Source organism: Astatotilapia calliptera, chromosome 7 (genome assembly GCF_900246225.1).
Source record: "Astatotilapia calliptera chromosome 7, fAstCal1.2, whole genome shotgun sequence".
NCBI classification, from domain to species: domain Eukaryota; kingdom Metazoa; phylum Chordata; class Actinopteri; order Cichliformes; family Cichlidae; genus Astatotilapia; species Astatotilapia calliptera.
Window position 1 is genome coordinate 16069266 of NC_039308.1, and position 21453 is coordinate 16090718.

Sequence of the window (21453 nt, forward strand, 5' to 3'; positions counted from 1 at the left end):
AAGCTTTTCTGTTTACAGCAATAGCATTGGACTTGTATTTTGGAATGTGATCGCAGGCATTGGTAATTTTATTAAAATTTCATATTTGTCGTTTAAATTAAATCTATATTAACCGATTTTGATTTCACGTTGATTTTCGTGCGCTTTAAAAGATTTAAAACACGGTTCTTGTTTCTTTAAAAGACTGTAAACATTCTCACAACTTCCGGGTCATGCTGCATTCACGCGCATTCCACAGAATGGGAGGGGGGTTGGACCGGTTCAAGGCAAAGTTCAAAAAAAAAAAAAGGGGCGTACACATTTCATTCCGAAAAGTTCACCAGTGTTAACGCAAAGTTACACTTTTGTTCCCTCACGTCTGTAGTTTCAATTGGAGATATATACTTACCAAAAGAAACTGCATGAATTGTGCAAAAACGGACTGATTCCCCCCCCCGCTCTTCAAATTTTCCAGTATTTACGATGGGATGTTGGCTTTAAACCGATAAGACCTGAACGCAACGTGAAGGTCAACAAATGTGGCTAACGATTAGCTAACTGCAGCTTATCCACTGTTGCTCGTGGAAAGCCGTGGATGAATGTGCGTATGTCCCCACTTTGTTCTAAAATAACGAAGTATAAAAACATACCTTCAAAATTAAAAGAAGTTAATTTTATGTAGGCAAGCCTACTGGCATGTCAAGTTTTAATTGCAAGTTTTAGCTGAGTTGCCCGAATTAACGTTAGCTGGCGTCAGTATGACGAAGTTTAATTTGTTTTTCGAGCGAGTTTTGGGGATGTTATTGCCATAATAAACGTTAAATATCCAAAATAAAATATAAATCTTTCTGCTACGGTATTTTGGAAACTCATTCAGCGGCCATGTATACGAATCTAGATGGCAAAAGCAGGCCAGACTTGCGCTCATAATAATGTACATTTTTGTACTACTCTGTCGTGATTAAAGCTGAAATCGAGCATATATATGATAAGTGACCACCGCCACCACGCGTCGTATCCCGTTTTTTTTCATATAGGATGGCGTCATTTGGCTGGAAGAGGAAAGTTGGGGAGAAGGTGTCCAAGTCAGCGGTGCAGCAGTTTGAGGCAGAAGCGGAGAAAGCTGTGGATGATGGGCCAAGTCAGGACCCCGAGGTGGATTGGCTGCACGCTATCAAACGACGGCGGGAGATCCTGCTGGAGGACTGTGCTGCCAAGAGCAAGAGACTGGAGGAGGAGGGTGCCCTGTTGGCTGAGCATGGCAGGTGAGAGTGCTTGGCGCAAACACATTCTGACAGGCACACAGAAACTGGGCCAAGTGTCCTCTTTTTTGCGAATCAAAATATGGTCACCCTAACACACAGTACTGTGCAAATGTTTTGATCCACCTCTTATTTTTGTCATTTATTATTTCCTTACCCTTAGCTTGGAAAATTAGGCTACGTTCAAAGTGCAGGCGAAAGCGCATCAAATCCGATTTTTTTTTTACCCTATGCGACCCATATCCGATCATGGTATGACAGTGTGAACGGCACAAATTCGATCTGGGTCACTTTCGTATGTGCTACTGAATCCGATACATAAAGGATGTTTTAGAAAGCGACTGCTGTTTGAATGGTCATGTCGCATTAAATCAGTCTTTTACGTCACTGACACAAGACAGACGCCAATTATCAGCGCCGGAGAAGCGTTGTGTGTGACATCTTCTTTTGCGCATGCAGGCTGCTCTGAGCGTTCACACCAATGACTGGTTCACACTAGAGAGCGTTTGCTGTCGCATTTTATTTGTAGTGTGAACAAGTAGCCAAAAAAATCGGATTTGATCAAAAAATCGGAATTGAGCATTAAGACCTGCAGTGTGAACCTAGCCTTAGAAATGGTTGTGGCGATTTATTGAAACGTGCTAACATAAATGGAAATGCATTATATAGGACAGAAACAGTTTGTATCGTTAGTGTAAATATATGGTATGATCGCCTTTATTTTTCAACACAGCCCAGCAAAAACTCCAATCCAGCTCCCTTGATTGCTTTGGAAAATGTGTATTTTCATTTTTGGACTTAACTGTATTTTTATACCGTTTAGGTTTTATAAATATGGAACAGTATGGGCAGTGAGCTATCGGAACCTTTTCTGCAATTCTACAATTCTGAATTGTGCTCCTGAAATTGCATTTCTTTTATATATTAAGATATCTCAGGCATTAAATGTGTAGTTAACCATCTTTACACTGACAGAAAGTGGCGTTTCACTTGTCCGGCCCACTGAAGATCAAAGTGGTCTGTATGTGGCCCTCAATGTAAATTTAGTTTGTCATTTCTGGGCTATGGTGAGGCCAGTCCCTAACTGATAGTGCCCATTGTCACTGACTACCAGTCCACTTCTTGTGTAATCTGGGATACCTCAGTGTGTTGTCTTCATTTTCCTTCCTTAATAATGGCTACTTGAAAGACAGCCTTCTACTGAGACCATTTTTGATGAGACTTCAGTGAACAGTAGATTGATAAACCGAAGGGCCAGATGTTCTGTGTCTGGTTTCTGGTGGAATTTTTTCCAGTTTCTTAAGGAAATTACTTCCAGATACTATTCATCTGCTATATATATATTTTTAAGGCCTGTCTCTTCTTATTTGTCCTCCACTTGTCCACTTTCCTCAAATTCTTTTAAGGACGCACTGCACACCATACCAAGATATAGAAGGTTAATAGCTCTTTAGAAATCAACCTTGTTGGAACAAAAATATTATTTTATACGTGTCAGTCTGTGTTATTTTTGGCACTTTTCATAGATTCAGACAAAGAAACGGAAACAAATTGTGTTTTTTGTTACAAGCTGCCAGTAACAAAGTTTCTAAAGATACAATTTAAAATTGGTTCTTGGCTAAGTTGTCTGTTATATGTAGACAAAACACACTGGTTAATCCCTTTAGTTAGGTGCCTTTTGAGTGTGTGAATGATTTGTACTTCAGTGTTAAAAGGTTTGAGAAACAAAAAAATCATTCCTCTGAAAATAATTCGGTACAAGGACTGGACTGAAAATTAGTGAAAAAGCTGCCAATGTCCAGAGAAAAACTTTGAAAGACCATCAGAAAGACGGGACAACTATTTTTCAAGACCACTTTAAAAAATTACAAGAAAGCCTGATTTGGAAGCAAATAATAAAGAAATGAGGGGTGGCTCAAGTCTTTTGCACAGCACTGCAATTCAATAAAGCTGTAGTTGTTAATGAAATCAGACAATAGAAATCCAATATTTGTGCAGCTGTTGCCTTGGCAAAAACAGCCAGTGGTGAAAAAAAGGCTGTATACATAAGCCGCGTTCTTTCAAAGTAATTTTCCACACTGTGTGCCAAGTAGGATTACAGCATGAAACATATTTGTATTCTGTGGTAATAATGGCATCCTGTCAGTGTGCTGCTAGATTCCCTTGTGAAAAGTTCTGGGAGAACTGTCAGTTTCAACATTTTTCCCTCCTCAGCTTTGCTGTTAGTAAGAGTCAAGTTACTTCAGATCCTCTCCAGAGGAGGGCAGCATTGTACAGACAATAAAGACATATCGATCACAGTTTAGATATTTCTGTTGGCTTTCTAGTAAAGATTTACATTAAAAACATATTAAATCCAAGGAGACGTGTAACTTAGAAAGGCATCTAAGGTTGAGGTTTTCCTTGTATTTAATTTAATGGCTTTTCTGTGAAAGGTCTAGCACATGTTTCAGAAGTCAAAGAGCATTTGTTCTTCTCAGATCATCTGGTCAGATTATCTCTATTTAATATTGGAGGGGAAAATAAAAACACAGCCGCATTATTTAAGCTTTTCAAACAGAGCAGGGATTTAAAGGTTTAAATCTACTCAAAGCTCTACTGTCAGAGTTCCCCAAGTAAACTTTAGAACTAACGTTAGACTGACTAATAACAAGCAATGTGGTCAGTTTAAGAGAGCTTTTTATTTTATTTTAAATGGATACTCACCATTTCAACTCAAATTTTTTTCTTTTTAAATAGATACAGATATTACAAAAAAATAAGCCTCTTTCAGAAGCTGTTTTTATGTTTGTTTTGTGATAATTTAACCTCTTTAACCAAATAACAATCACATTGTGAAAGCTTCCTAGTCCAGAAGACGTAATGCTGTTGTCCACAGTGACTGCCTGTAATTATATTTGTGAGAAGAAAGTGGATTTTACTGAGGAAATTATGTCTTACTGCTCCATAATTGCAGTTCAGTGGTTTGAAATGGTGTCTGGTCGAGGATGTCAGCCATGTCTTTTTTTTCTTTTCCCTCTAATAACATTGATCTGTGATGTCAGCCTGATATTACAAAGGTTTAGATGTTTGTGATGTAATTGAACAGCTCCTATAGTACCCACTTGTTCTGTGAGCAGAATAGTAGGGGGGTTATGTTTTGCCTGTTTTTCTACAATTATGTCTTTATGTTAACATCTATTTGCTACCTAAAGGTTTTACCGTCCACAGTTAATATTTATATTTGCCACAAATGTATTTTGTTTTGATATTTATCTAATTTTATTTCCTGTTGCTAAATATCCATATATGATTAAGATGCTTTAAGTGGATTCCCTCCCATAGCTGCCTTAAAACACTTCTTTACCATCATCATTACCATCACTACATCAGAGCTTATTAACTGAACTGATATAAAATTAACAGCTTTGCAGTGTAAATATCAAAATTGCTCTATTGTGATACTATGGTGCATAATGTGTTGCCATACTTCAGCGATGGCTCAGTCACACACAGAGTAACAAATAAAGTGGCAGACAAATAATTACCATCTGCTGTATAAATGCAGTCAGATTGCCATCATGTTGGAATTAATTAGAGTCCATGTGCGCCGATGAGGGCAGCACCTTATCTGGAGTACAACTCTTTGCAGTAGGGGAGTCGATCCAACTGGTTGCATTTTGGCTCTATTCTTATATAAAAGCAAGGTTGCCATTCTGCAGCAACTACATTTCTATTTTGGAGCAATTTCTAAATATTTGTTAACTCCATAAATAGTTAATATGAATTTGTTTTTAATGTGAATTGTAAAAATTGATGGTAACAGATTTGCAGTTTTTCCTGGTTTATGTCAGTTAATTGCTGCTTTATCACAAATCGGTTGCATATTATTGCCAACTTGATCTCATTCTGTCACAAACTGACCGCAGCTTCCATCTTATTGCTTTTTTATCATCATGTTGATGCAGCAAGTAACTGCCAGTGATCGCAGACCTGATTAATGCTTTTGAAACAACCATTTCAAATCCAACTCAGCTGCAAGTTCTTTGCACACGCTCAGATTAATTTTGGGAAACACCATGGATTTCCCTAGTGTTACTGAAACATTAGTTAATTTAAGAGTAATATAAACTTCCCACTAACACACTAAATGTCATGCTTACCAAAGAGTTTTCTGTAATTTGGGCTGTTGTTGCCATCTTTAGGAGATTAGCTGCCTCGTCGTTGTTGTATATGTATGACTGGGCTCACTGACACATTTATTCACAAACTGCATATGTGTTTAAAAAAAACAAAATGTCTGCCTCACAGTGAAACAATCATCATTTCAAGGAGGTTGCATAACAAACAAAACGTGACGTTTAAAGGCGTTTATAAGGTAAAATATAAGGTAATAGTTCATCTTAGGTATGTCTATTATTTTTTTATTTTTAAATTTTGTCCAGCAAGTTGTGTTTTCTCAAAAGCAGAGAATGCCAAATATGATATTTGAAATCTCTTTGAAATGGTCAACATGTTATTGTGTAGTAAGGATTAGAGATGGCACGATACCACTTTTTCATGTCCGATACGGAAACATAAATTTGGATATCTGCCGATACCGATATGAATCCGATATAGTGTTTTTTTAATCAATAAAACTGTTTTTTTTTTAATATCTTGCTGCATTTTGTATAAGTTTATACTCAAGTTTAAATAATTAACAACACTAAAGCTATTCTGTTATACCTGTATGTAAAAAATACACTGCGTCCAAAATATGTCATAGTTCAGCAATACTGATCAATCTAATAAACTTAAACCTGCACCATCCTCCCTATTCTGGTATTTTATTCTGCCCCCCACCCTCCACCTCATGATGCTTAATCGATGTAATCAAATTTAATTTGATGCAGGGGGAAAATGCACAGAAATAAATTATTTTTCAAGAATAATTAAATAGATTCAACATCTTTCTTCAACAGAATTGCAGAATTCACAGATGGTACCTTCCCAAAGGAAAAAGTAGTATAGCTTACTAGGGTATATTAGACTTAATAGTTACTATATACAGTAATGGACTTCTATATATTTTACATCAGATTAAAACTTTGGGTGTAAGAGTCAGATAATTATTCATTAAAAGCTAGACATTTTAAATGAGAATAAGAAAGAAAAGTATGTCTTTGTGCCCCCTTTTCCCTGTTCATGCCCCATCGGCCCCCCTGGCTAAACTTTGCTCGATCCGCCCCTGCACAGTTACCAGCCGTCAGCTACGCAGAAAATGATCCTGGTGTAGAAAGTAATATTAAATAAATTCTAACAACAGCTTATCAAGGTTAAATGTGCTGCTGTTGTTCAGCCGCTGGTTTCCTCTTTCTGGTGAGAAGTGGGCCAAAAACAAAGAAGAGAGACGGACTCCGACAGAAAAGCCGATCAGCTGATCATTAAGCAGTTTCAGGATTGAAGTAGCAGCAGGAGAGAGAGAGAGAGAGAAGAGGCAGTCGCTCCACATGTCTGTTGTTAAGCTTAACGTGGGAATGCTTTACAAACATTCAGAGATGAACTTACACACTTGCTTTACTTCTCTCTGGGAAAACTTCCTCGGAGATGAAATGCTGGTTTGGTAGCAAGGCTACAAATACATACAGCCGCTTTATCACGTGATGCATACTGCTGCGACGTGCTACGGTTATGAGCTGAGTTACGCCATGTAGCAAGTTTTGTGAGGTGCTTTTTTGATATTTAATGGATCGGATTACATTTTTTTTTCTCGCCGATATCCGATCCAGTAATTTGGGTCAGTATCGGACCAATACCGATAGGTAATATCGGATCGGTCCATCTCTAGTAAGGATATGAGGGTTTCTTATGATAGGAGCATGCTGGGATTTTCTCCTTTTTTGGACAGTAGCGTGTTAAATGATGATCCATCCTCTACTGTATTTCATAATTTTCCACTCTTTCTTTAAACTAATAACAAGTAAGCACTTAAATCATTCAAACGGTATTAGGCTATGAGCAGAGGCATTATAAGAGAAACATAAACCACTAAAGGAAACGTTTGTTTTAATCTGTGGAAGAGTTTTGCAACAGTAAAATCAGAGGAATATAACTTCCACTGGAAAAGAGTTGGCAAACTGTTTAAGTGTGTTTTTTAAAGATAGATTTGAAAAATGATTCTGTGCATGCAGTTTTTATATTAATTTATATTACGTTTCAAAATAGCTGCCCAAATAATGGACTTTCTTAAAATTGATACTAGTCACTGTCCCGTCTCTCTAACCCATCTTTGACTGATAAACAGTTATGATGCCACTAGAAGAGCCATTTTTAGCTTGCAGGCCTCACATGGTTTATAGCTCATTGCTTAATTTCCTCATATGATTTTGCAGTATTCTTTACTTCTTGTAATGGAAAGATTTCCACACTCCTTTAGTTCCGTTTCCTCACTGTTCTCTCTGCCTTTTGAATGGCAGTGGCATGTTTTCTGACTGCAGTCTGAACTTCGTAGGTGATGACCACTAGTTGTCTCATTGTGTGATTTGAATTGCTTTTGATTTTCTCAGGATATCCATCTCCATAAAGCTATAAAAGGTGTCGATTTGACATACCCGGGACGTCACCTCTTGTCTTTATCTTGATCAGGAAAACAGTGTTGTGTCAATATTGACCAGAGGAAGAGAGTTCCTAGAATCGCCTGGAGTGTATGCATATGTGGTGAAATACCTGAAGACTTGTGAATCCTGGTATACAAATCTATGCAAAGCAGTTAACTATAGTGGTGACAGCTGCTTGGAGTGAGGTTCTAGAGAAGCTTAATGTGACTTCGTGCAAATTCTGCTATCGTTCTGCTTTAATGTCTGGGAAGGAACTAGTAGACAACGTAATTAGCTCATGCTAAGAAACCACCAAGGGAGGTTTTGGTTTACCGTTTGCCTCTTCACTTCAGCCAACCTTTTTCTGTTTATGTAACCTGCTGCAGCCTGTGTGCACTCTCTGCTGCCGGAAGTGGGTAGATGTTGTGGCGTACACATGCAGCTTTATAGTTTTAAGAAATTCTTTGTTCTTTTTTCCCCACTTTTTCCTATTATAAAGATGATAAATGTATTTTAGGTTTCTTTGTTTTTTAACTGGCAAGACAAAAAAAGCACAAAACCAACCATGTGGTTATGGTTGTAGTAAACAAATGAAACATGATACAGCCATGTTAGTAATAGTCTGGTTTTCTAATCTTTTAGGGAGTTGCCTGAAAGAATAGAAAAGTAGGGCAGAGGCAGCTTTCAAATTAGGTGGCATTTCTACAGCACGCAACAATAGAAATAATTAGGGGAAAGTGCTTTTATGATGTCCACAAGCATGTGGACCCATGTTAGTTTGCATAACATATCAAATCTCTGGGTGGAGATGGTGAAACTGGGTGTCTCATTTCACTGCATTATATTATTTACTGTTTGAGTTGATTGCGCTTCAGTGCTGCATTACCTGCAGAATTTAACCTCAGCAAAGTTCATCATGAACCTGTGTTTAACTTGGTGCTGTGAGCCACGTCTGGATGTTTGGTTTTGTGTAGGTTGGCAATGTTTAGATTGGCTTTGTGTAAATTCACAGTGAACACAGCAAGCATTCATGGTTCATAAATGCATGACTATTAAGAAGTGAATGTGCTTTACCTTTACGACTCTGATTATAGATACCTGAATCCCACTTTTCTCAGTTGGATTTGAACCACAGTGTGTGTTTTCTTCAGGCACTGGGAAGCCATCAAGAAGTGGGATGAGGCCATTCAGTTGACTCCAGACAACCCACTACTGTATGAAATGAAGTCCCAGGTATATCATTAATTATATTCTCTAACAGACATATTTTCTCAACAAACAGTGGTGGAAATAATTAGTTGATCCTCTACTGAAGTTTGTTCACATCTTTGTAAGTGAGCAATCTCAAATTTTATGATAGCAAGTAAACAAGATCTTGCCTCATGAGGTGATGATGATCATGAGAAAAGTTTTGGATCACCCTAAAACTGCATGAAAGGAGCTGGTTAATGATCTGAAGACAGTTGGGACCACAGTCACCAACTGGTACCACTGGTAACGTCCTAGCAGACCAACAGACCCGTTGTGTTTGGAGGAAGAAAAATGCTGATTATGAGCCAAAGAACAACATCCCTACAGGCAAGCACGGAGGTAAAAACAATTTGTTTTGGGACTGTTTTTCTGCAAAGGGCAACTACAGGGCGACTTTATGTAACGGGAGAGGCCAATGCACAGTCAGATCTTGGATGAAAACCTTCTTCCCTCAGCCAGAACACTGAAGATGGGTCGCAGATGCATCTTCCAGCATGTCAATGAGCTAAAACAAACCACCAAGGCAACAAAGGAGTGGCTAAAGAAGAAGCACATTAGGCCATGGAGTGGCCTAGCCAGTCTCCAGACCTCAGTCTGATAGAAAGTATGTGAAGGGAGCCAAAGCTTTAAGTTGCCAAACTGTAGCCAAGAAACCTAAAGGATTTAGAGAGTTTCTGTAAAGAGCAGTGGGCCAAAATCCTTCCTGAGATGTGTGAAACCTGGTGACCAGGTAGAAGAAATGTCTTACTGCTGTGCTTGCCAACAAGGGTTTTTCCACCAAGTGCTTACTCAAGTTTTGCTTAGTGATCAAATAATAGATTTTTAAAATTCATTCTTATCAGTAGCAGCCCTGAAGAAATGTGATCTTAGTGCCATTTTAATGATAATTTATTTTCACTTCCATTGAAATTGCATTTGAAAGGGATCACGGTTCCAGTATGTATGGCTTGGATCTGACATGAGTGCAGTATCATATTTCATTTGTGAGAAAATGTACTTTAAAAAGCATATGTGGTTAACATTGTCTTTAACCACATGGTTGAAACAGCCACCCCATTTTGTTCTGCTGTTTCCTGATACACTGTAGAATTTTTGTGAGATGCGAAACCTCAAAACGTTAAAAGATGCTGTTTTACACTTGGAGTTTTGTATTCAGTTATGCCAGTAAACCAGGTTGCAACGTCAGAGCTGAAAACAAAACTAGTGCAGAATTACCAAAAACTGCAGTAACTGCGTGAGGCTAGCTCCACAAGTGGGTCAGTTCTTGTAGAACGTTACAGTTTAATGCCCAGCTCAGCAGCAGAAGTAAATATGCGCAGTTAACATTAGCTTTCATAATATAATCCATAGCCAATATTTTTCAAGCAACTGATTCAGTTAATTGCATATCACAATGGGCATGTCAGGCATTACCTATCTTACCTACCTTAATCTGACTCATTAAACTAGCTCCTTCAGTGTTGCCAGTGTAGCATTTAAATTCTATTATTAACACCTAGCTTAACACTGCACCTTCTGGTCCAGTTCTGCCTTTTAAAAAATTCACCAAATGCTAATCTTGAGACTTTAAGCAATAGTCCACAAACATCAATCTTTTATAATCAGTCCATGGAATCCATAGTTAAAATTTTCTTGTTTAGTCGCATAAAATTTCAAAAAATATATTTTTTGTGATATCATGGTGTTTATCAGCAATGATAAATTAATGAAAGCTGCCGGTGGCCATGGCTACATAGACCATTTTTCCCGCTTCCACTTTGATATTAACATCTGTTGCTTATTTTCAATACCATGTAAATAATCTTTAATCTTTTTTTTTTTACTTTTCTCAACTTTCTTTTCCTCTTTGTTTTTATAGTTACTCTTCCTTTAGGTATTTTGGCTGCGCCTCAGTTCTCCTTTTCTTGTTACACAAGAAAAGTAAAGAAGTCGTGGGTGTAGTCTCACAAACTCCATTATTTCCTCCATTATTTCCATAGTCATTCACATCTCACAGAGTACTCCAAGCCTAATATAATATCATCCATTATAAGAAATTTGAGAAGGAAATCGTTAGAGAAGCATTTATTAGGGTATTGGGAAAACACCGCAGCATGATTTTTTTTTTCCTCATTCCAGGAATGACATGAGCTATAGCATAAATTCAAACTGGCCTTATACCATTTCTACTTGGATTGAGCTTCAGTGTGTTTGGACACACATGTACACCCACTTCACCTATTAGTATCCATTAGCACTGCTGATGTTGTTCACAGTCGTTAGACTGAAAATGGGCTGGTTCTCATCAAATGCCTATTACTGGCCCAGATGACGAGTTTGGTTACAGTGACTCTGCTGGCCTTTTACTTCCTCTCATCACTTTCTTCCTGTTTAATTTAATCTGTGCCACTTGTGTCCTGCCACTTGTATATCTGTGTGGCTGAAATCAGTCCAGTTTGTAAACCTTTTACTCCGTCTTACTGGCTATAAATTAATGATTCCAACCTATGGTGGATCCTGTTGATAATGAGATGTCTTCAAAATGTTATGGCTTTGAAGGCATTTTGGTTTGCGGTGTTCTGACAGAGACATTGTAGGTATTCCTGGCGTATCAGTGGGTATCAAGCTATGGTATTAAAGCAGTCTTTAGACTTCAACATGTTGTGTTGGTGCATCTTGCTGTACACTGGTGCTATTCTCACGTCTAAGTCTCATGTTGAAATGTGATTGAAAAAGGAGGAAGTAAAAGTAAACCTGTGTCCAGCAATAGCAAGAGCATAAATGTCCTAACAACAATACTCAGTTTAGCTTTATTTTTGTCAGCATCGCTTTGCTCTGCATATATATAAAAAAATTGTAAAAGACAATAATGCTATTTTTAACGGCATTACCAGCGAAAGAGAACCTCTTCAAAAATAGTTTTTGTTTATTATGCAAATACATGCACAAAGTTGTCAGGTCTTGACTTCAGGCATGACAAAAGCAAAATCAAAAAGGGCCAGCGTCTGAATAATAGATGACTTTATAATACAAGGTTAAAGACGTTAACAACTTCAGTTTTACACTGTTAAATGCGATCACAGAAAATGTCAGTGATTTAGAGAGAAATCTTGTGACCGTGAAGGTGCTCTACACTGTACTGCAGGACCAGTGGTTCAGTGAGTCACCACAAATCAGTCTGCAGGGACGGAGATATCAATTATTTACTTTTAATATGGTAACTGACCAGTATCAAGCTGAAAATAAAATGGTGTGATATATGAAAAGATATAAAGCAACAATAAATAAATAAATAGTCACACTACAAAATGTAAGCAAAGACAGTTTAAAGCCTGTGTACTTTCTGATCTCGATGATCTTTTTTTCTCTCTTTGATTTTGTTGCTGTTTTGTTTATGGCATGCGTGCATCATCTTTAACCTTCTTTGTTGTCAGGTGCTGACCATTCTGCAGGAAATCTTTCCAGCTGTGAAGGCAGCAGAGATGGCAGTGAAGTTCCGGCCATTGTGGTGGAAGGGCTGGCAGACCTTGGGTCGGGCTCAGCTCAACTTGGGAGAGGTGGACCTAGTGAGTGTATCTGGCAATGCATTAAAAACGTCCTGTGAAGGCAGGGCTGCAAGAAAATGCAAATAATAAATGGTATTTTTAAGTCACAACTACTGCAGACTGACCTCCTTAACTGCTTATCCAATTCAGAGTCACGGTGGGGCTGGAGTCTCTCCCAGCTTTGATTGGACGAGAGCCAGAGCACACCCTCAACGGTTCACTAGTCTATCACAGGGCTAACACAGAAAGACAGACAATCATTCAGGCTAATATTTGCAGTTTTATTAGGTTAGTTTCGCCCAACCGAATAACCTTATCTTTGGACTGTGAGAGGAAGCCAGAGTACCTGGAAAGAACAGGTGCAAAGAGACGACTAACATGCAAATTCGCATGGAAAGGCCTCATGCTTTTGTCAGATCCCACCACACAACTGTGATACCTTGTGATACTTCTCTGCTGCCACTCTAGGCATTCTACCCTGGCGTTCTAGGCTATTTAAAAGTAGAAGGATAGTCCGAGCCTTCAGCTTTCAGGCCCCTGCTTCTGAGGAACCAGCTCCCAGTTTGGATTCAGGAGACAGACAAGACACCCTCTCTACTTTTAAGATTAGGATTAAAACGTTCCTTTTTGATAAAGTTTACAGTTAGGGCTGGATTAGGTGACCCTTAATCCACATTTAGTTATGCTGTAGTTGTGCTGTATCAGTAGTGTTGCATAACAGTTGATGGCTTTTTTTTTTCTTAGGCAGTCGCTAATGGTCTTTACTGGAAGGATTAATTTATGCATTTGATTTTGCAATAAACTATGCCTGTTTATGTAGATACTTGTAAGTCAGTTGTCTCGAATTTGGAGCGCCGTTAAGATGGATGACTTACTGTGTTTACTATTACTTTTTTTGTGAACTCTGTGAGACAAAGCAACTCTATGAAAGCACACCCAGGTGCCTGGGGCTTGGACGATTGCTTAAATTGCCCCAGAACACGCCGGGACCTGTGGGTGTTCGAAACTCGCAGTTCTGCTGCTCGGCCCTTTTCAAGCCAAACAAACAGGGGTGAACTCAGAACGCCTTCAGCTAATGTTGCTCCTACACGCCCCAGAGCGGGAAACCTGTCCTATGGTACCAACAACAACAATAGGAAGTGTTGAAAGTTACAGCTAAAACTAAACCAAATATAGACACACCTCCCTCTGTAATGAAGCTTTTGGGATGGAAAAGAAAAATACGGCACATCTATTTTTAGCTTGACTTGTTCAGTCGAGTTTCAAAGCTTTGTATGCACCAACATGTTTGAGTAGCACATGTTTGTGCAAATGTGAACACAGTGATTTCCATGTTTCCTTTCCATGGCTCTGCTCTAGTCCTTCCCTTCTTTAATTATTATCCCCTGCAATCCAATTCAAGAAAAATGCATAGTCTCCATGTATGATTTGCGTTTTAGCATAAAGTTTGTTTGGCCATGAGTTTTATAGAAAAGAGTGATGATTTTTTTTCCTGCAGTAGCAGTTGAAGGATTACTTTCATTTATAAAGGTTGATTTGGCTCTAGTTGATTCAAGATTATACTTGATGTGTTGTTTTAGGCACAGACGGTTGCACTTTTTTCAGAAATCTTATTATGATTAACCTGTCATCATCTTTGACAGCGCATGTTATTTATGTTACAGGTGAGGAATGTTAACATCAAGTAGTTTTGATAGATTCCCATCAGGAGATTAATGCAGGCTAGCAATTCAAGCATGAAAAGCAATCTCCAGATTACAGAAAACACCATTTATCTTATCCTTTAAAGAATTGTGTTTTAATGAACAAGTAACAGATTTTCTTTTTTCTAATTTTTACTTTTATGGGAAAATGGGAGGTCAGACAGGAGTCTCCGTGGACTATGACATTGTCAGGCAATAATGTGAGAGTAGGCAGCAGGTGGTAGAGAGCCTGGAGACGTGGAGTTATGCACTGGTGAGAAGAGGAATGCAAGGAGAGATAGATGTGACAGTTAAGCACCTAAGTACCTGGGGCCAACCGACAGTGCACAAGAGAGGTGAAGAAGAGTAGAGGCAAGGTGGTGTGGGTGGAGACGAGTGTGACAGAAGTTTACAAGATGATTGTAAACCTTCCCATTTGCTATGATGTATACTGTGCGGGGACACTGGCACTGACAGAGATCAGGATTGGTACAGATCAGGATGGACAAGATTAGAAATGGGTATATCAGAGGGACTGCTAAAACAGAGCTGTTTGGAGACAAAGTTAGAGAGCCAAGGGTGAGATGGTTCAGACATGTGCAGACAGCAGATATTGGGTATACAGGACAAAGGATGTTGAAAAGAGGAAGACCACGGAGAAGAATCATGGAATTAGTGAAGGAGGACATGCAGAAGGTTGGTGTGACAGAAGAAGATGCTAGAGATTGATTGGAGGTAGATTATCTGCTGTGGCGACCCCTTAAAGAGAGCAACAAGAAGAAGAAGAAACCAGGCAGCATATTTCAGGAGTGATGTGTGGTCACATAGATAATTATAGACCATGAATCTTTCTGTTCAGTATAACTATTAACATTCAAACTAATGTGCGAACCCATCCCACAGTCATATAAAAGTTATTGAGCTCCTTTTAATGGAACGATCAATCTGTCCACAATGAAGCTTGTGGTCGTGCTCATTACAACGCTGATGCTGCAATCACCTGCAGCATTTAGGACAGTAGTCTGAAATCTTGTATATGTCCCTAAGCGCATGTCATTACTGTCCCTCTAGGCTGTGAGGTCATTCCAGATTGCCATCCACCAGTGCCCATCAGAGCGCACCCTGTGGCAGGAAGACCTTACCTGGGCTTGGAGGTTACAGAAGCAGCAAACAGCAACCAAGGAGAAGATTCGACAAGAGGAGGAGACTAAAAAAGAGATCCTTAATGCCCCTGAGCTCAATCAGGACTATGATTTTGAGTCTGACGAAGTGCTAGCTGCTTGTGTGGCCGTCGCTGAGCGACAGACACGGTATGAGGAGCTAAAGAGGACCGCTGTAATCATAGATGCTGAGGGGAATGTAAAAAATGTACTCACAGGGGAGGAGGGATCAGAGAACTCAGCCACACCATCAAAGGAAGAGTTTGTCAAAGCAAGAGGACTTTGAAGAGAATATAAATGACTTTCAAGGTTCCGCTTTTGTTTTTGTCTTTTTTGTACATATCAACATTCACAAGAATTGTGAATGTTGATATGTACAAATTAAGACAGTTGAGTTTTACCCATGTGTGTCTGAATCCCATTCATGTAAATAGTAGTAAATGTGCATGTGATAATTAAGTTGTAACATAATGTGGTTTCAGACAACAGTAAAAACAGGCTGAGGGTCAGATTTCAATCTGTGAAGGTCCGTTCATTAATTACTGAGGATTCATCCTGATATTTGTAGAAATATTAACTTTATTTGCTTCTAGTTGTGTTTCAAAATAATGTGGACACGTAAATTGAGAGACTTTAACTTCCCTGATTTACATGAAAATTACAACATTTGCTTGTTAAAATCTACAGCCACAATCTTTATGTGCGATTGTAAAGTACAGAGAAAATTCACGAGACTTGTGGTTACATTTTACTCTTGTGAATATGATTGTTTGTGAAATAGGATGTGGATTAAAACACGATTTATGCTCAGCAAATTGTCAGTGAGTAAATAAACAATGAAAAAAATGTCATAGTTGTGTTTCCTGCAGTTTACTTTCACCGGAGAAGAAGAATTGACTTGTGCAGACGTTTATTATGTACACTACTAGTGAAAGATTTGGACACACCTTCTCATTTAATGGTTCTTCTTTATTTTTACTGCTTTCTACATTGTAGATACATACTGAAGACATCAATTATATAAAGCAAGATATATGGAATTATGTAGCAAAGAAAAAAACAATAACTCAAAATAAAAACTCTGTTTTATGTTTTATATTTTACATTCCTCAAAGTAGCCACTCTTTGTTTCTTCCTGTTAAAAGGGAGTTTTTCCTTCCCACTGTCGCCAAAGTGCTTGCTCATAGGCGGTCATATGATTGTTGGGTTTTTCTCTGTATGTATTATTGTACGATCTACTGTACAATATAAATATATATAAGCAGACACATCTCTACATCAACTGTTCAGAGGAGAATCGAGACTTTATGGTCAAATAGCTGCTAAGGAAAAGCAGCAAGCAGAAGAGATTTGTTTAGGAGTAAGAAACACAAGGAATGGACATTAGACCAGTGGAAATCTGCGCTTTGGTCTGATGAGTCCAAATTTGAGATCTTTGGTTTCAACCACTTGTCTTTGTGCAATGCAGAAAAGGTGAACGGATGGTCTCTATAGGCATGGTTTCCACCACAAAGCATGGAGGAGCAGCTGTGGTGCTGTGGGGGTACTTTGCTGGTGACACTGATGGGGATAATAAACCAGCATGGCTCCCACAGCCATCCCATCCAGTATGCATTTAGTTGGACCATCATTTATCTTTCTAACAAGACATTGACTCCAAACATATCTCCAGTCTGTGTAAGGGTTATTTGACCAAGAAGGAGCGTCAATGGAGTGCTGCTACAGATGGTCTGGCCTCCACAGTCACCTGACCTAAACCAAGTCGAGATGGTTTGGGATGAGATGGACAGGTGACGGGAGTGAAGTGAGAGGGACAGACAGACAGAGGATAAATTAATACATATAGTATATGTATTAAGAGGATTAGGCTTTAACCCTAATCCTGAATTGCGGCTGGTGAGTTGCTGACCCTATTGTAAGTGAACCATTTTCTTTATGTGATACCACAGGATCCCAGCATGCTAAAGTCAGGATTCTCACTTGTTCATTTCAAAAAATGTTTGTTTAGGGAGTTTTTAGTTTTTGTTTTTTGGTGTTTTTGATTAACTTGTTTATTTGAAGCTATTACAAGCTTAATCTCTTGAACTATTATCCCGATTATCTCTGGTAATTGTTTTTTACATTTTTTTTTTTAGTTTTCAATTTATTTTTCCTCAGTATTTGTAAGTCATCAAGGACTCATCAAGGCCCCAAACCATGACTCTCCCTCTGCCATGCTTCCATGCAAACACACTGCTTCCATCAGTGTCTTGGAAGTATTAGAACCCCAGCTCTTTCAGTCAGTTTCTTGAATAGTGATGGTTAGTTCACTGTACTCCAATGGCCTCCACAGTCAGCAGATCTCAATCCAACAGAGCATCTTCTAGATGTGTTGGAATGTCATATTCATGTCATGGATGTCCAGTCATCACATCTCCAGCAACTGTGATGCTATCATGTCAAATATTAAACCAAATCCATGTCAGAAAGAATTAAGGCTGCTCTGAAGGGAAAAGGCTGTCCAGCCAGGTACCAACAAGGTGTACCTAATAAAGTGCATGCTTAGTGTGTTTTATGATCAAGGTACAGCTCTCACACTCCAAAAAATTAGCAGATTTGGTCATTACAGAATTTGTATGCCTCCAAGTGAGGGGCACATCTGTGAAGTCTCACCGGATTAGCTGGAACATCTGATTCCAAGAAACTGTTGAAGTTATTTGCATAGAGCAGTCACTTCCCTTTTCTTGTCTGGTTTGTAGGAAGGATGGGAAAAACATTCATTTCAGTTAAAAAAAAGACGATTAGGAAGGTGAACGTAAACTGCATATAATTAATTACTTGATCAGTCAGCACCACAGATGGGTAATGAGGCGGGATATAGATTGATTCTCAGTGGTGATAAATGTCAGTGCTTCAGATGACTGACAGGAACACTGTGTAATAATAATAATAACAGGAAAGAAAACAAACTACTAACACTTTTTGAAATAGAGAAATATGGCAAAGAGAAAAAGAAGACATTTCTACAACGTAATCTAACTTATATAATATACTATATATAAAGATTATATAAGTTGTGACACGCTTGTCTGAGACACACCCAAAAACATCGCTGGCGCAGTTGTTGTTTTTAGAAGTTGCATAATAAGATGAATGGAGGTCACCTGTGTATAATCAGGGTACGCCAAGTGATTTTAAACACACTGTATTTGGATGGTTCAAATGCTGGTCAAGCCACGTGTTCAATTTCAATGTAAATCCAAACTTTCCAAAAGAAATAAAAGAAAATGCATGAAAAAAAGGAACTGTTGTTAACCAACTGGCTTTGCTCAGCCGAACCTGCACCTCCTACTTCACAGATGCCTCAGCATTTCTGGGACAAGTCAAAACTTTTATTTTTCTAAGAGTACGGCTGCTTTGAAGTTGTTCTGACGCCGTCAGGTATATACTGGCTACTGGCTTTTTCCTACTCTTCAGCAGAGTTTTGGGAACTTTTCCCCCCCCCCATTCTAACAGTGTAGCTCAAGGGATAAAAGTATTAGTCAATCTGCCACTTCATGTTGCGATCAACAGTCTCAGCAGTTATTGGGTGGTTTTAAGTGAAGATGTCTGCAAGGCAAGTCATCCCTGGAGGATGAATTTTACTTATTTGCTGAATACGCTTTGGTACCAGACAAAAAGTCCTACAGATTAAGATAACTCTGTTTACTTTTTCTCTAGAACAATTAATGTGGGTTCAAACAAAGGCATCTACAACGGTTATAAAGAAGTGATTGTTGCTGCCATGGGAAGGCTTAAAGGGACATGTTAAATCAAAGTGAAGTCCACAAGTCATTCCACAGTGAGAATTATTCATAGTTACCCATCTTCTCAGGAGCAGATATCCCCAGGGTTGCCAGAAGAAACCCTCTTATATCTAAAAAGAGCATGCCAGCACGGCTTAAATGTGTAAAGTTGCATCTGAACAAACCAAAATATCAGCACAAACACCTCTGACCAATTGTCAAGCACAGTGGCAGAGACATAATAATTTAGACTGATTTTACAGTCATTGAGTCGACCATGAACTCCTCTGTATACCAAAGTATTCTAGAATCAAACGTTGGGCCATTTGTCCAACTGTCGGGTCATGTAACGGGACAATGACTCAAACACAGCACCAAATGTACAACAGAATGTCTAAAAAAGAAAAGAATCAAGGTGTCACAGTGGCCCAATCAAGCCTAGACCTCTAACTTACAGAAATGGGACCTTAAAAAAGCCGTGCATAACTGCAAACTTCATTGAATTGAGGCGACACTGTAGAGACGAATGAGACAAAATTCCTCTTCAAAAGTGTGGGAGACTAAATCAGATCAAATGGGAAAATGTTTGCTTCCAGTTATTAGTAAAAGTACTTCTACATGCTATTGAATCATGGGGTGTGCTTAGTTTTTTTTTACACAATACTTCTGCATTTTTGTTTCTGTGAAATAAATATTGAGATGGCGTAATGTGTCATGCATTGCTCTTTATCTCCAGTCGTATAAATAAAGTTATAAACTGCCAAGAAGCAGCCAGCACCACTATTCAGTGGCTGATCGATACTGTAATATGTCCTGAAGGCATTGCAACAGAATACACATGACAGCATGCTGGGATGGGATTGCACAACCTGTCACTCAGTTGTCTTTTCTGCATTACTGCACGAGCACTAAGTGGCCATGTGTCGGACCACACCTTTCTTGGCTCTTATTTCAATATAAGCTACACGTCTTAAAGTTTCATGATTGCAGCCTACACAGTTTTGCAGAGAGGCTATTGTTTTGACAAAATCTGCCTTCAGATACATCTGCCAAAATACTCAGAACAACCTTTGTGATAGTTCCTGCTATGGTCGTGTTGCCATGAAGCTACACACTCCCAAGATAAAAACAAGATCAGCCATTCTATTCCAGCTCATGAAAACGATTAGTGCACAGTATAGTTTGGTAAGCCATCAGCTAGAAATAATTACAACCTTTTTAAATGGTTTGCAATGCTAATAAGTGCCATTATTCATCAGCTACTCTCTGACAAACATCGTCTAAATCAATTTGATTCTGTTTTCATCCTCAAATATCCTGATTGGGTAACAACAGCTCAAGTTAAAATAGTGCAATAGTTATTCTAAAAGCCCATAATGTCACAACTGGCCTCTTTTTCAATGGCATCTTCTAATGACCCTTTGTTTTCACAGGCTCATCATGGCGAGAGTTTAAATGTCTAAAACAGGCTGTCACATGTTAGCGGCGCGAGCTGATGAGATGGGGAGAGAAGGGACAAGTTTCCAAGGAGAATCGTTTTTCCTTCCGAGTCTCTGCTAAAATCCTGTCACAGCTGTTTTGTCAGTCACTATTTCCTGTCTCCCGAGAGGCTCTACAGCTTTAACAGATTTCTGAGGTCAGAGCTGTCTTTAAAGGGTTATTGTTCTCAGAGGGGCATTTCATTGCTCTCGGAAGGCTCTGGACGGAGGCCACAGTGGAACTGGAAATCATCAGAGGTAAAGAAACCAGCTGTCTGCAAGTGAACGATATCTTGCCGTCTGAACCGGCTATTGATTTTAAATTTGCTCAAAGCAGTCAGTGCTGACCAAGGGGATGGCAGGTGCTACGTCTTTTATAAACATCCATAACATAGAAATGTTTAAATTTCACTTGGGTTGTGTTGAAGTCGTCTACTTTCCCTTTTGTTTTGCTTTTTGCTTTTTTCTTGTTGCAAAGAATCACTTCCACAATGGGGCCAGGCATTTGTTACCTGTAGGCTGGACTATTGTAATTCCTTAATCTCCGGATTTCCTAAAAACTCCCTTTTACTTCCTCTGCATTTACCGACCACTATTTAACTTTGGTCTTCTCTCTCTGTGTAGTATATGCTTTGTTCTGTAAGTTGTCTTTTTTCTATCCTTTTCTTTTCGCTTTTCGCTTTTTTCCTAAACACACGCAGTCATGTTATTTGTCCCCGTTGTCCTTACGTACTTGCTCATTGACACCCAACAATCCATGATCCCTTATCTATAATACTGTAGGATCCTTACCTTA

The 21453-nt window shown here is 38.9% G+C and overlaps 1 protein-coding gene across 1 annotated transcript; it reads left to right on the plus strand.

Moving 5' to 3' along the window:
• The first annotated feature begins 309 nt into the window (after positions 1-309).
• ttc33 (tetratricopeptide repeat domain 33) lies at positions 310-16266 on the plus strand. The gene is made up of 5 exons (XM_026173373.1): positions 310-580; positions 1017-1244; positions 8950-9031; positions 12463-12594; positions 15327-16266. Coding segments are annotated over exons 1-5 (819 nt in total). The 5' UTR covers positions 310-578; the 3' UTR covers positions 15702-16266.
• Positions 16267-21453: the final 5187 nt, after the last annotated feature.